The 13,455-nt window shown below is 38.6% G+C and overlaps 1 protein-coding gene across 4 annotated transcripts in view; it reads left to right on the top strand.

The window, feature by feature from the left end:
- Positions 1 to 13,455, top strand: part of ZNF215 (zinc finger protein 215) — a 27,619-nt gene extending 14,164 nt beyond the window's left edge. For 2 of the 4 annotated variants that reach the window (XM_032427245.1, XM_032427249.1), the window contains 3 exons: positions 1,557 to 1,689; positions 2,006 to 2,101; positions 11,606 to 13,455. In XM_032427245.1, the coding sequence (XP_032283136.1) occupies positions 1,557 to 1,689; positions 2,006 to 2,101; positions 11,606 to 12,546 (1,170 nt within the window). In that variant the 3' untranslated portion in view covers positions 12,547 to 13,455. The remainder of the gene's footprint in view (positions 1 to 1,556; positions 1,690 to 2,005; positions 2,102 to 11,605) is intronic. The other 2 variants (XM_032427246.1, XM_032427247.1) reach the window with 2 other exon arrangements.

Raw genomic sequence — 13,455 nt, 5'->3', positions numbered from 1 at the left:
TGAAATGATCTGCTTTTTCTTTTTCAACTTTTGAACTTTTGCTAAATATAGGTCCGTCTAAGGACGTAAGACTGTTACTTCTCCCATAGGACATTGGATCTATTTTATTTTAGTTGATGATACACTCTTTGGAAAATACTTAATCTTTGTATTTATCTGTGCATCTGTTCCCTCAGGGTTGTAGACAATAATCAAAGCCATAGAGATAGAGCCCACCAGAGAATGTTTAAAATTAAAAGTGAAGGGAGCCAAGGGCAGAATCCTGAGTAACGTCACTAAATAGGCAGGAGCAGAAGAAACCCCAAAGGATACTGAAATGAAAGCATCAAAGTGGTAGAGGAAAACCAAGAAGATACCGTGTCACTGAAAGCCAAGGATGAGAGTATTTCAAGGATAAATCCTTTAAAAATTCAGGAAAATTCAGCCTGAATATACCCATTCCCTTAACCATCACAGAGATACTACCATGCATGGGAATAGAAGCCAGGTTGCAGAGGGTTGAGGGAAAAAGGTGAGGAAGGAGGCAAAACTAACGTAGATGATTTACTCAGAGTCATCCGATGTCTTAGAGTTGTCTGGCTCTGCGGTAGAGGGAGGGGAGAGATGTGTATTTCATTGTGACTGAAGGTGCCCATCACGACAAGGTTGGGAATGCTAGAGAGGGAAGTGCAACACATGATGGTGTGAAGGCCCTCATAAGAAACACTTATGTCGTGGGCACCTGGGTGGTTCACTCATTAAGTGGCTGCCTTCGGCTCAGGTCATGATCCCAGAGTCGTGGGATCGAGCCCCGCATCGGGCTCCCTGCTCCGCGGGAAGCCTGCTCTCCCTCTCCCACTCCCCTTGCTTGTGTTCTTGTGTTCCTGCTCTCACTAGCTCTGTCTCTGTCAAATAAATAAATAAAATCTTAAAAAAAAAAACCTATGTCGTGTCTGACCTGCGCTGCTGAGGGGAACCGAAAGGAAAGCCTCTGTGGAGATGCCAGTAGATGCAGACAGGCCCACAGGCAGACAGGCGCAGGTAGTAATAATTGTTACAAAGAGAGAAAGAAACATAACGCAGTAGAGACTGATGAGGGGGTGGCTACTTCGTTTTGGTAGTCAGGAAAGGACTGCCTGACCCGAATGGGAATGAGTTAGCAGGCTGCCTTTCTTAGTTAGAGAAAATGCCCTACGTCTGCTGCTAGCTGTCTTCATTACAAATTCCCCTCAAATCTATCCGAAACTCTTCCTCTTCTGAACTCCTCTTATGTCAGGTACTTTTACTCTGTAGTAATTTTTTGTTCCACAATTATTCCAACTGTCTTTTTTTTTTTTCCTCAACCAAAATAAAAGTTAATTTAGGGTTAGGACTGCACTTGATTTTCCTTTGGCAGCCCTCACAGAGTGCCAAATTGTTAGGCCTCTAGTACAACTTGATTTTCATCACTTAGAACCCCAAACGTTTGTCAGTTTCTTACATATTCTGACGACCTACCCTATTCTTTCCAGGTTCATTTCTGCTCTAGTAATCTTTTTGGGAGTGACCTTTGATTAAAAAGAAATTTAATGTTTTAGGAACCAATAGCATTCAAAGATGTGATTGTGGAATTCAGCGAGGAAGAGTGGGGACAACTGGACCCTGCTGTGAAGACCCTGTACAGGGATGTGATGCTGGAGAACTACAGGAACCTGAATTCATTGCATCAAGGTGGCTTCTGTGTATTTACCTCCTCTGCCTGTCAGTGGTCTCTTCACCTGCTGCTAAAAACTAGAGGACAGCTTCAGCGGTTAAGGGCACTTGGGTTCGGGTTTCCTAATATCCTTTGGGCACGATTGCAGATTTTCCTGCTGTGTATCTGAGTGGAAGTCCTTCTGTTGGAGAGCTAGATGGACGCAGATCCGTGGTGACCGCTGGCCTTATCTTTCAGCAGCTCTTAGAGAACTACGGAGGGATGGAATCTCTTCCCTATAAAAATGGCTGAGGTGTCTGTCTGTTGTTGTTTTTTCATTTTCCCCATGAACAGAACATCTACTTTACAAGCCAGTTGAGATCTCCAAGCTGGAGAGTAAGGAAAGAAGATGGACAGTGGAGCAAGAAATCCCAAGCACATCTGTTTTGGGTAAGAACCAGGCAGATATAAGGCAGCCATAAGAAGCTTCTGTTTGTTAAACACACAGTGTACTGTTAACAGCCTTCGAGTAAGAGTCGGGGAGGCGACGACAAAACCACCGAAGCTTTGAAGGAAAAAAGTCACATTGCCTTTTGTTCACAGATTCTTTTTCTTCAGTGGATAGGCAAAAGAATGTTGCAGGTGAGGAACACAGGCGCTTTTAAAGCTGTGTGGCCCGGAGCCTCCTACCTGCCAGTCTCCTCATCTGTAACATGGAGTTAATAACAGTCGTTCACAGATTCTTTTTCTTCAGTGGATAGGCAAAAGAATGTTGCAGGTGATGGGTGCCTGGGTGGCTCAGTCAGTTGGGCGGCTGCCTTCGGCTCAGGTCATGATCCTGGAGTCCTGGGATCGAGTCCCACATTGGGCTCCCGGCTCAGCAGGGAGCCTACTTCTCCCTCTGACCCTCTCCCCTCTCATGCTGTTTCTCACTCTCTGTCTCTCTCTCAAATAAATAAATAAAATCTTTAAAAAAAAAAAAAAAGAATGTTGCAGGTGAGGAACACAGACGCTTTTAAAGCTGTGTGGCCCAGAGCAGCCTACCTGCCAGTCTCCTGATCTGTAACATGGAGTTAATAACAATACTTACCTCCACGTTCCTGTGAGGCTTAAGTGAGTCATATGGGGAGCACCCTTAGAACAGTGCCTGGCATGTGGTTAGTGCTACGTAAACAAACATTAGCCAACCCAGCATGAAATCATATTCTTTCTTTTAAAGAAAACTTTATACAGAGTGACTTTAGTAATCTTCGTTTTTCCATTTTTCTTTCGTTTACTATAGAACTTCTTGTGCCCTAACTTTCTATCTTCATGTAATCTCTTTATTCTTATTAACATTTTGTTTGTGGGAGATGATCAATTATTGTGTGCTTAATGTAAATTTTAGTACATATAGAAATGTATGAAGAGGAATAGAGCTCACCCCATTGCCTCACTCCCCAGAGCTATGCAGTATTAACATTTTGATTTCTTTTCTTAGACTTTTTTTCTTTGTGATGATGTGTCTCTGTGGCTTATGAAGATTTGTTTTTTTCCAAAATTGGGATCATCAGGGTTATGTCACTTTATATTCTGCTCTTCTCACCTAATATGATACCATAGGCAATTACCTGTGTCACTAAATAGTGTGTGAAAATGTGGTTTCTAATTCACATGTAACATTCCATCATACACATGTATCATAATATATTTAACCATTCCCCCTCAGCTGTTGGACATTCAGGTTGTTGCCAAGTTTTCAGGCATATCTGATAAGTTCTACATAAGATATACCTTGTTAGAAGAGAAACTTTATCATCAAAGGGCATGAGTATATTTAACAGTCTTGTTACATTGTGCTGTATTGTCTACAGAAAGGTTATACCAATCCATACTGTCACTAATAACGTATTATCTATTTATTATTATCAGTCTAGCACCCTATTGTTTACCTGAAATCTTTATTGGTTTGATAGGCAAATTATTCAGTTTCTTCCTTTCTAAGGTAAATTCCCCCACCCCCACCCTTTTCCTTTGGACCCCATTTCTCCCTGCCTTCTTTCACTTACATTTTTACCATTTCTGCCTCATCTTCCCATTAGTTTTTCGACATTTTCAGGTCATTACTGATTTAAAAAATTTTTCTCTCAACATATTACTCTATTTCTCACCTATTTATAGCCAATCTTCTCAAAATATTTTATACTTTTCTCATTTCCTCACCTTCTATTCCTTACCCCATTCCAGTTTAGTTCTTATTCCAGATCTCCTCTGAAACAGTCCTTACTAAGGTTGTAGAAGACTTTCTTGTAGCTAAGTCCAGTGGATATTTTTTCATTCCTTGTCTTACATTACCTGCTCCTCACTCTTAAAACACTCGTACGTTCTTATAGTGCATCCTATTTTCCTCTTCTTTCTGGCCTTTCTCTCTCAGTCTGGTGGAGACTTCTCTTTCTCTAGCTCTAATTTCAGAGTTTCTCGACATGTCTCATTTTGTCTTCTTTTCTTACTCTCTTTTCTTCTCTAGGTTATCACATCCACAACTGCAGCTTCACTTACCACACACGTGTAGGTGACTTACAAATTTGTGTCCCCAGCCCAGGCTTCTTCTCCGAATTGAAAAATTTATAGACACGTGACATTTCTCTTGGATGTTTTAAAGATGACTCCAGCTCTTTAAAACCGAAGTCATAACTTTTTCCTTTCCAGTCTTCCTCCATTGTTCCCTGAGCGAATGGCACTGCCATCCATCCAGTTACACAAGTATAGTGTATTATCCTTGACACAACTTCTCCTTCACCTAAGACTTGGTTTTATCTTTCACAATATCCCTTGAATGATTCCACTTCTTTCCATCTGTAGTGCCACTACCCTAGTCCATGTTCCATCACCGTCTCTCATCTCAACTATCCCTGCAGTCTCTTAATTCATCGTACTGAAAGATCTTGCCATGCCTCTTTGCTCTTTTCCCCAACTCCAGCGTTTGAGCCACACTGCAATCAAAAAGATCAAATTCTGTCACGTACTTGCTTAAATCACTATGCTGACTGCAGTTTTGCTTGCTTCAGAACACACTAGTCCCTACCTGTTTCTCCAACCTCGCCTCACACTGCATCCTCCCCTCACTCTTTGCACCCAAACCACACCGCTCTGCTTCCCGTCAGCAGCAAATATGTATTAGTATCTCCTGGGTCCTGAGCACTCTGATAGGTGTTGGAGGACTGCAGAGAAAAGAGTTCCACAAGACACACATTCCAGATGTCCCTTGAGTGGGGCTTGCCCTCAATCTCAGGGCCTCTGTACATGTGGTTTCCTTACATAAAATGCTCGTTCTTCTATTCTTTGCCTAGTTGATTCCTCATCTTCCTTCTGATCTCAGTTTCACATTTCCTCAGGGAGGTCTGTCTTGATTCGTTTTTTTCTGTTATATACTCCCATACGATCATAATCTTGTCTTTTTAGCATTTATCACAATTATATTTTGCTTGTATCTGTATAAGTCTTTGTCTTCCACATTAGGCTGTATGTTCCTTGAGGGTAGGGACCATGTCTCTTTTCGCCCTACCTTTATATCTCAAGCTTTTGCACGTTTACAGGAACCAAAGGAAAAAACTGGATAGATAAATATTGGATTATGAGAAAGGTAAAAATTATCTTATTTGTTTTGGTCATTTGTGATTCAGTAAATGGTTTTATGTCCTTTATTAAGATTTTAGAGGTTTTTAAGTAAGATCTCATGGAAATTCCCACTATTGATCAATTACAGCAAATGAAATATCGCTGAAGTTTTTTTTATTATTTTGTTTATGGTGCCTGCCATACATATTTTTAAATTTATGTTATCACGTATCTTCCCCCCAGTGCTTTATATCTGTTAGTTCTAGGCATAAGAATTTTTCCATACCCAAAGTAGAAATATATTTCCTGATTTTTTTTTTTTTTTAAGATTTTATTTATTTATTTGACAGAGAGAGACACAGCGAGAGAGAGAACACAAGCAGGGGGAGTGGGAGAGGGGAGAAGCAGGCTTCCCGCCGAGCAGGGAGCCCGATGTGGGGCTCGATCCCAGGACCCTGGGATCATGACCTGAGCCGAAGGCAGACGCTTAACGACTGAGCCACCCAGACGCCCCATATTTCCTGATTTTATTCTGATTTCATCTATTTCCTCATTTAAGTAATACTTCAATCAATCTGGAATTTACCTAGAATTTACCTCGGTAAATGTAGCTTATTTACCAAAACAGTTAATAGACTACAGTGGATTAAAGGTGGCTACAGAATCTTTGTCACTCTCCATCAAGATGTAGCCTTTGTACACCTGAAGCTAATGTAACACTGTGTGTCAACTATACTTCAGTTAGAAAAAAAAAGAGGCAGACTTTGTTTGCCCGCCCTTTGAATCTCAGCGGGCACTAGACTGATCAAGAAAATGGAGCAGAGGTGACACTGCCGGTTCCAGGTGTAGCCTGTGATAGGACCTGGAGCTGCCACTTCTTTCTCTTGGAAGTTAGCAGCCACTACTTCAACTAGCTTGACATTGCTGTTTGTGAGAAGCCCAGCGTGGCCACATGGAATGTACATACTTACACATATGCTCTTTAAAGGCTCATCAGATGGTCAGAGGCACATCTAGATTTAAGTGCTGATGACCCAAGTTTATTATAAACAGTTTAAGGTAAATTTGGATAGAGAATATAAAACCAAATTTTGGACAGCTTAATTAACTAGTCAAAACCTATGAAAAAAGAATCCTGTGGATTTTTAATCTGTAAACACAGATAAGCCATTGGAATGGTTTGAGAAGTTGGGGGAAACTCACATAGGCCAAGGAAAGGCAGAGATGGTTTGGCATGGCTGGTCTCCAGGGGACTTGTGAGCAGACACCCAGGATTGGGATGATAGGCTAAGGTTCAAAGTGTTCATTTTTGTTTCAGTTTAGAGACAGGAACAAAGTCTTGTAGGTAAAGCATAGTTTCTGAGTTTGGGATTAATAGGAATAAGACATTGACTCAAAATCTGTTTAGCGCAAAAGGCGAACAAATCATGGGTGTAAAGATAAACAGTGGTGTTTCCACTAAAATCAATAGATAAGACTGTTCCTATAATTATTTAATGTTGACCTGAAAGACGTCACTAATAAATGAAAAAAAATGAGAAAGTTAACTAGTAGAAGAGAGGAAAAGCTATTATTTGTAAACGGTAACTTTCTACTTAGAAAATCCAAGAAACTCATTGTCAAAACTATTAATATCTGTTAAGAGTTTTGTAAGGTGGCCAGATATAAAATAAAAATATTGGTAGCTTTCCTATATGTTAGAACTAAGTGATTTGAAAATAACAAAATACATGAAAGTGACTTTAAAAATAGGAGTAAAGAAGTTATATGAAAAATGAGTCCTAGAAATATGAGAACATCAGAGATTTGCTTAGAGAAATACATTTAGGAATTTTGCCACTCAGTAAATACTTCTGGAACAACTTCTGTTTCAGTGACCTATTGTTTCTAACAAATTGCCCCAAAACTTACTGACTTGAAACAGCAGTCATTTTATTAACTCACAATTTTGTGAGTTGACTTAGGAGTTCTCAGGATCCATATGATGTTGACTGAGGATACAGTGTTCTGCTGGGATGGAATGGTCAAGGTGGCTCATCACATGGCCGGAAGTTGGTGCTGGCTGTCACTGGGAACGTTGGCCCTGTGGACCAGAGCACCTTCACGTGGCCTCTCCTTGAGGCATGGACTTCTCATAGCATGCCAGCCAGGTTCTGGGAATATCCTGAGAGGAATTCAAAATTTTCAGTCTCCTAAAGGCCAGGCCCAGAAGTGGCATGGTATCACTTCTACCGTATTCTGTTGGCTAAGCAGTCACAGAAGTAGCCCATTTTCAAGAGGAAGAAAAACCCCACTTCTCTATGGGAGGGTGCCAAAGAATGTACATCTATCTCTTTTTATTACTCAAGTATAATTAATATATGGTATTATGTTAGTTTCAGCTGTATAATATAATGATTCAACAATTCTGTACATTATGCCATGCTCATCATAAGTGTCCTCTTAATCCTCTTCTCCTGTTCTCACCTATTCCCCCACTCACCTTCCCTCTGGCAAACACCAGTTTGTCCATTATATTTAAGATTCTTTTTCTTTGTATACACACACACACCCGTATATATATCATATCTTCTTTATCCATTTCTCTATGAATGGACATTTTGGTTGCTTCTGTACTGTAAATAATTCTGCAGTAAACATAAGGTTGCATATATCTTTTTGAATTAGTGCTTTCATTTTCTTTGGCTAAAACCCACTAGTGGAATTACTAGATCATACAGAATTTCTATTTTTAATTTTTTGAGGAACCTCCATACTGTTTTCTACAGTGGCTATACCAGTGTGCATTCCAACCAACAGTGCAGGAGGGTTCCTTTTTCTCCACATCTTTGCCAACACTCTTATTTTTTGTGTTTCTGATTTTAGCCATTCTGACCAGTGTGAGATGATATCTCATTGTGGTTTTGATTTACATTTCTCTGATGATGAGTGATGTTGAACATTGTTTCATGTGTCTGTTGGCCATCTAATGTCTATTTTGAAAAAATGTCTATTCAGGTCCTCTGCACATTTTTTAAATTGGATTGTTGTTTTTTCATGTTGAGTTTTATAAGTTCTTTATATATTTTGGATTCTAACCCTTTATTGTATATATCATTTGCAAATATCTTCTCCCATTCAGTAGGTTGTTTTTATTTTGTTGATAGTTTCCTTAACTGTGCAAAACATTTTTACTTTGGTGTAGTCTCAATAGTTTACTTTTGCTTTTGTTTTCCTTGCCAAAGGAGACATATCTAGAAAAATATTGCTATGGCCAATGTCAGAGAAATTACTGCCTATGTTTTCTGTTAGGAATTTTATGGTTTCAGGTCTCACATTTAGGTCTTTAATCCATTTTGAGTTTATTTTTGTATATAGTGTAAGAAAAGGGTCCAGTGTCATTCTTTTGCATGTAGCTGTCTAGTTTTCCCAACACCATTTGTTGAAGAGACTTTTTCCCATTGTATATTCTTGCCTCCTTTGTCATAGATTGATTGATCATAAAGCTGTGGGTTTATTTCTGGCTCTCTGTTTTGTTCCATTGATCTGTGTGTTTTTTTTTTTTTATGCCAGTACCATTCTGTTTTGATTACTACAGCTTTGCATAGTATGTCTTGATACCTCCAATTTTGTTCTTCTTTTTCAAGATTGGGTTTGGCTATTCAAGGTCTTTCTTGGTTCCATACAAATTTTAGGATTCTTTGTTCTAGTTCTGTGAAAAGTGCTGTTGGTATTTTGATAGGGATTGCATTAAATATGTAAATTGCTTTGAGTAGTATGGAGATTTTAACAATACTGGTTCTCCCAATCCATGAGTGTGGAATATCTTTCCATTTCTTAGTGTCCTCTTCAATTTCTTTCATCAGCGTTTTATAGTTTTCAGAGTACAGGTCTTTGACTCTTGGCTAAATTTATTCCTATGTTTTTTATATTTTTTTCTATTTTTGATTTAAATTCAACTTAACATATACTATATAATTAGTTCCAGAAGTAGAATTTAGTGATTCATCAGTTTCGTACAACACCCGGTGCTCATTACTTCAGGTGCCCTCCTTAATGCCCATCACCCAGTTACCCCATCCCTCCACCCACCTCCCCTACATATTTTATTCTTTTTGGTGCAATTGTAAATGGGGCTGTTAGCTTCCTCCCTCCTCTCCCCTTCCCTCCCCTCCTCTCCCATTGGGATTGTTTTCTTAATTTCTCTTTGTGCTATTTCATTTTAAAGTATAGAAATGCAACAGATTTCTGTATATTTTGTATCCTGCAACTGTACTAAATTAATTTATCAGTTCTGGTAGTTTTTTGGTGGAGTCTTTAGGATTTTTTTTATATAGTATGTCATCTGTAAATAGTGAGAGTTTTACTTCTTATTTACCAATATGAATGCCTCTTACTTCTTTTTCTTGTCTGATTGCTGTTGCTAGAACTTCCAGTACTATGTTGAATGACAGTGGTGAGAGTGGGCATCCTTGTCTTGTTCCTGATCTTAGAGGAAGAGCTCTGTTTTTCCCCCTTTGAGTACAATGTTAGCTGTGGGTTTTTTTATGAATGTGCAGCCATTTTGATCTACTATAGTCTGTCCTCTGGCCACAAATTATTTTTTTTATTTTCCCCCCTCATTAAATACACTTCCTGTCTCCTAAGAGATCTCGTCTCATTATGGCATCAGGCTTGAAGTCCAGGATCTTACCATCTAAATTAAATTAGGTCTAGGTTTGAAGAGGTTTCTCTCTCACTGAAGACCTGTGAATTAAATTACAGGTTATCTGCCCACACACCCAGTATACGCTGGTGAGGCAGAAACAGGGAAACTACAGTCAGTACTCTCATTATATTCCTGCGCTCTGCTCTAGGAGATTGTTTTAATAGTCTAGTTTCCAGTGTGAGTATTATACAGACAGATAATTTCTGCTAGAAATTAGACTAAATCAGGCTGAATTAATAGGTATTTGACAAAGTTGGATGCATCAGTGGGGCTGCTTTGAGGCAAAAGTCATTTCATAAAATAATAGTACCTCAGGGCAGATTAGATACAAGGGATAAAGAGCAATGTTTATTCAAGATCTCTTTGTGGACTCTAGTGTAAATATTAGAAGAACAATGACTCACTGAACAACTGAGGACATTGAGGGAAGTTCTTTCAACATGAAAGATGAAATTCTCAGTCTCATTTGTTGAGTTGGAAGAGAGTAGTAGGATAGCCAAGTGGCATTGTCTTGGAGACAGGTAAAAAAAAAAAAAAATGTGAGGGCGCCTGGGTGGCTCAGTTGGTTGAGCGACTGCCTTCAGCTCAGGTCATGATCCTGGAGTCCTGGGATCGAGTCCCGCATCGGGCTCCCTGCTCAGCAGGGGGTCTGCTTCTCCCTCTGACCCTCCCCCCTCTCGTGCTCTCTGTATCTCATTCTCTCTCTCAAATAAACAAATAAAATCTTAAAAAAAAAATATGTGAGATACAAAGCTGAAGATGTGTTTTGGTTTCCAATAAAGTGTAGAAGTAAAGCATTAGATAAAGCTGAAGTTATGTGCGGAAGGATAATGGGAGTCAGTGAAATTTAGTTATTAAGAAATTGCTAGAATATATAGTATATTGGACGTATTTATACAGAAACTAAGTGAGAAAGGAATCTTGAGAAGGAAAGTAAGACATTAAATGAAACAAACTGAAGACGGGTGAAAACAAGAGAACTGAATCTTACCTGGAACAGGTAAAATTTTGAGTTCTAGGAAATACACAGAAAAATAACATAGCACCGTTTGAATCAGGAGTGATTTTGAGCCCAGGAAAAGGGGTGATTTCTCTGCTACTTCTGATTACAGTTTTTTTTTTCTGCCTTTGTTAAATATGGGGAATAATTGCAGCTTGTATGGAAAATAGAAGCACTGATTGCAAGTTTGTTGTAGCTGGTTAAGATGTGCCTGTAAATGTAGACATGTTTTTAAAGATATGATTAAATTGCTATTTTAGAAGGGTGTATTTATTACTGATGAACAGCGTAGGTTAAAAGAGACAAAGACAAGATGCTAGAGAAAGGAAGGTTAGGTATAACCCACACAGACTAGTTACAAACCAGTAATAATTTGAACTATGATGTGCCACCCTATCCCAGTTCATATGCTGCATATTTTCCTAAGCCCTATGTATTCTCTCTAATATTCCTGAATAGCTCTCATATTTTATGATCTCCTAACGTCCCTTTTAATACTTTTATCCCTTTTATTTCTTCTATAATTCTCATTTTTCTAATCTCACCTCACATTTCCATTCTGTATTTAAGGCCTATAAAATATGCATATTCCCTTATGTGGTTTAGCATCCCTTTCCTAATTAAACAATTTCCCTTTTTCTAGTTCATGGAATTTTTTATTTCTTTTTAGGCAGAGAGGTAATTTCAGAAAACCAAGATTCAGTTCCAAAGCAGAGAACTTCTGGAAAAGAATCACCTCCTGGAGTGATTATGACAAGACTGACCAAAAGCGGATCCCCTTCTTTAGATGCTTGGATGAGCAATGATTGGTTATATAGGAACCAGGAACACTGGGACATAAATTTGCCAGAAGAAGCTTTTGTTCATAAGACAGTCTACACTGAAGTGGGAAACTTTGAAGGTAGTGAGAATAAGAAAAGTTTAGATGTTAAGTCAGTTAATTCAACTTTGGGTATACAACAAGGAATTCCTATGAGAAAAGGGTCCTCAAAATGTGGTAAGTTTAAAACTAACTTCAAATTTAATTTAGACTCCGGTAAGCAATATTCAGAATATAATGAATGCGGGAATGCCTTGAGCCTGAGTATAGATATTCAACACCCAGAAAGTCATACCTTAGTGAATTCCTATGAATGCTATCAATGTGGGAGAGCCTTCAGTCGGAGTTCATCCCTCATTAGACATCAGATCATTCATACAGGAGAGAAACCTTATAAATGTAGTGAATGTGGGAGATTCTTCAACAGACGTACAAACCTTACTAAGCATCAAAAAATTCATACTGAAGCAAAGGTCTGTGAAGGCAATAAATGTAGAAAAGCTTTTAGTGAGACTGAAGACAGTAATAAAAATTCAAGACTTCATTCTGGAGATAATCCCTACGAATGTGTTAATTGTGGAAAATCCTTCAGCCGAAGCTCTTCCCTTATTCGACATCAAATGATTCATACAGGAGAGAAACCATTCAAATGTAAGGAATGTGAGAAAACTTTCAACAGGAGTTCAAACCTTAAAAAACACCAAAAACTTCATACTCAGGAGAAGTCCTGTAAAAGGAAGAAACCCATGATTAACTACATCAATGAATTTATACTAGAGGGAATCCTGTGAATAGAGTAAATGCAAGAAAACATTGGTCAGGGATTCTTCTTTAATTGATATGACAGAATTAATATTGGAGAGAAGTCTGTTATTGGGTAGGAATATGTTCCCAAATGAAGCCACAAAGGTTTGGAGTTAAATGTATCACCATACAAGTCTTTGCCTATCATTATTCTGATATCCATTGACATCATCATTCCTAGTTCATAAATGGGACCTATGGCATCCTTATATTCACATGATTTATTGAAGTAGATATTAGGGAGGAGCCAGACAATACCCTTGCCATTGATATTTAATAAAACTCAAACTTTCAGTCCTTATAAGAAGGTCATGAGAAACCAGGAGCTCACAAGAATATAGGAATACTTCTAAGGACTGAACTTTCTGAATTAATGGCAGAGACCACAGGAATGGCAAATTACTCCATGATAATATCCTTGGCCGTCCTGGTGCTGAGTGGGGACTAGAATTGGAGGAGGGTTATCAATTGCAGTGGGAAGTGGATTCTATATATAGTCGTCAAATCTGCGTTTTTAAAAGTACTCTTTGGGATCTAGGCCTGAGGGACATCCATAGTCTTGGGTCTATCATTTATTCTAAGCATTAAGAGGTCAATAAAGTGTCTTAATACTCTATGCACTAGTTTCCTCTTTCTTCTATAAGTTATTTCTGTAAGTTACCTTTGAGATCCTGAGCCAAGAAATTTATCTTTAATCTGCCCCAAAATATTCATATTGGAAAGATTCCCAATGAATGAGGATGGTGGCTTTTGGTTAAAGCTCATATCTTACTCAAAAACAGAAAAGGTATACTGGAGTGTGAACACTTACGATTAGTTAATGTGCAAAATTATTCTATGTTCATTTGTTCTATGGTTTCAGGTCTTTAATCCATTTTTTATTTAATTTTTGTGTA

This window comes from Phoca vitulina, unplaced genomic scaffold (genome assembly GCF_004348235.1).
Source record: "Phoca vitulina isolate PV1807 unplaced genomic scaffold, GSC_HSeal_1.0 scaffold36, whole genome shotgun sequence".
Lineage (NCBI taxonomy): Eukaryota > Metazoa > Chordata > Mammalia > Carnivora > Phocidae > Phoca > Phoca vitulina.
This window is presented reverse-complemented; position numbering and strand designations above follow the sequence as displayed.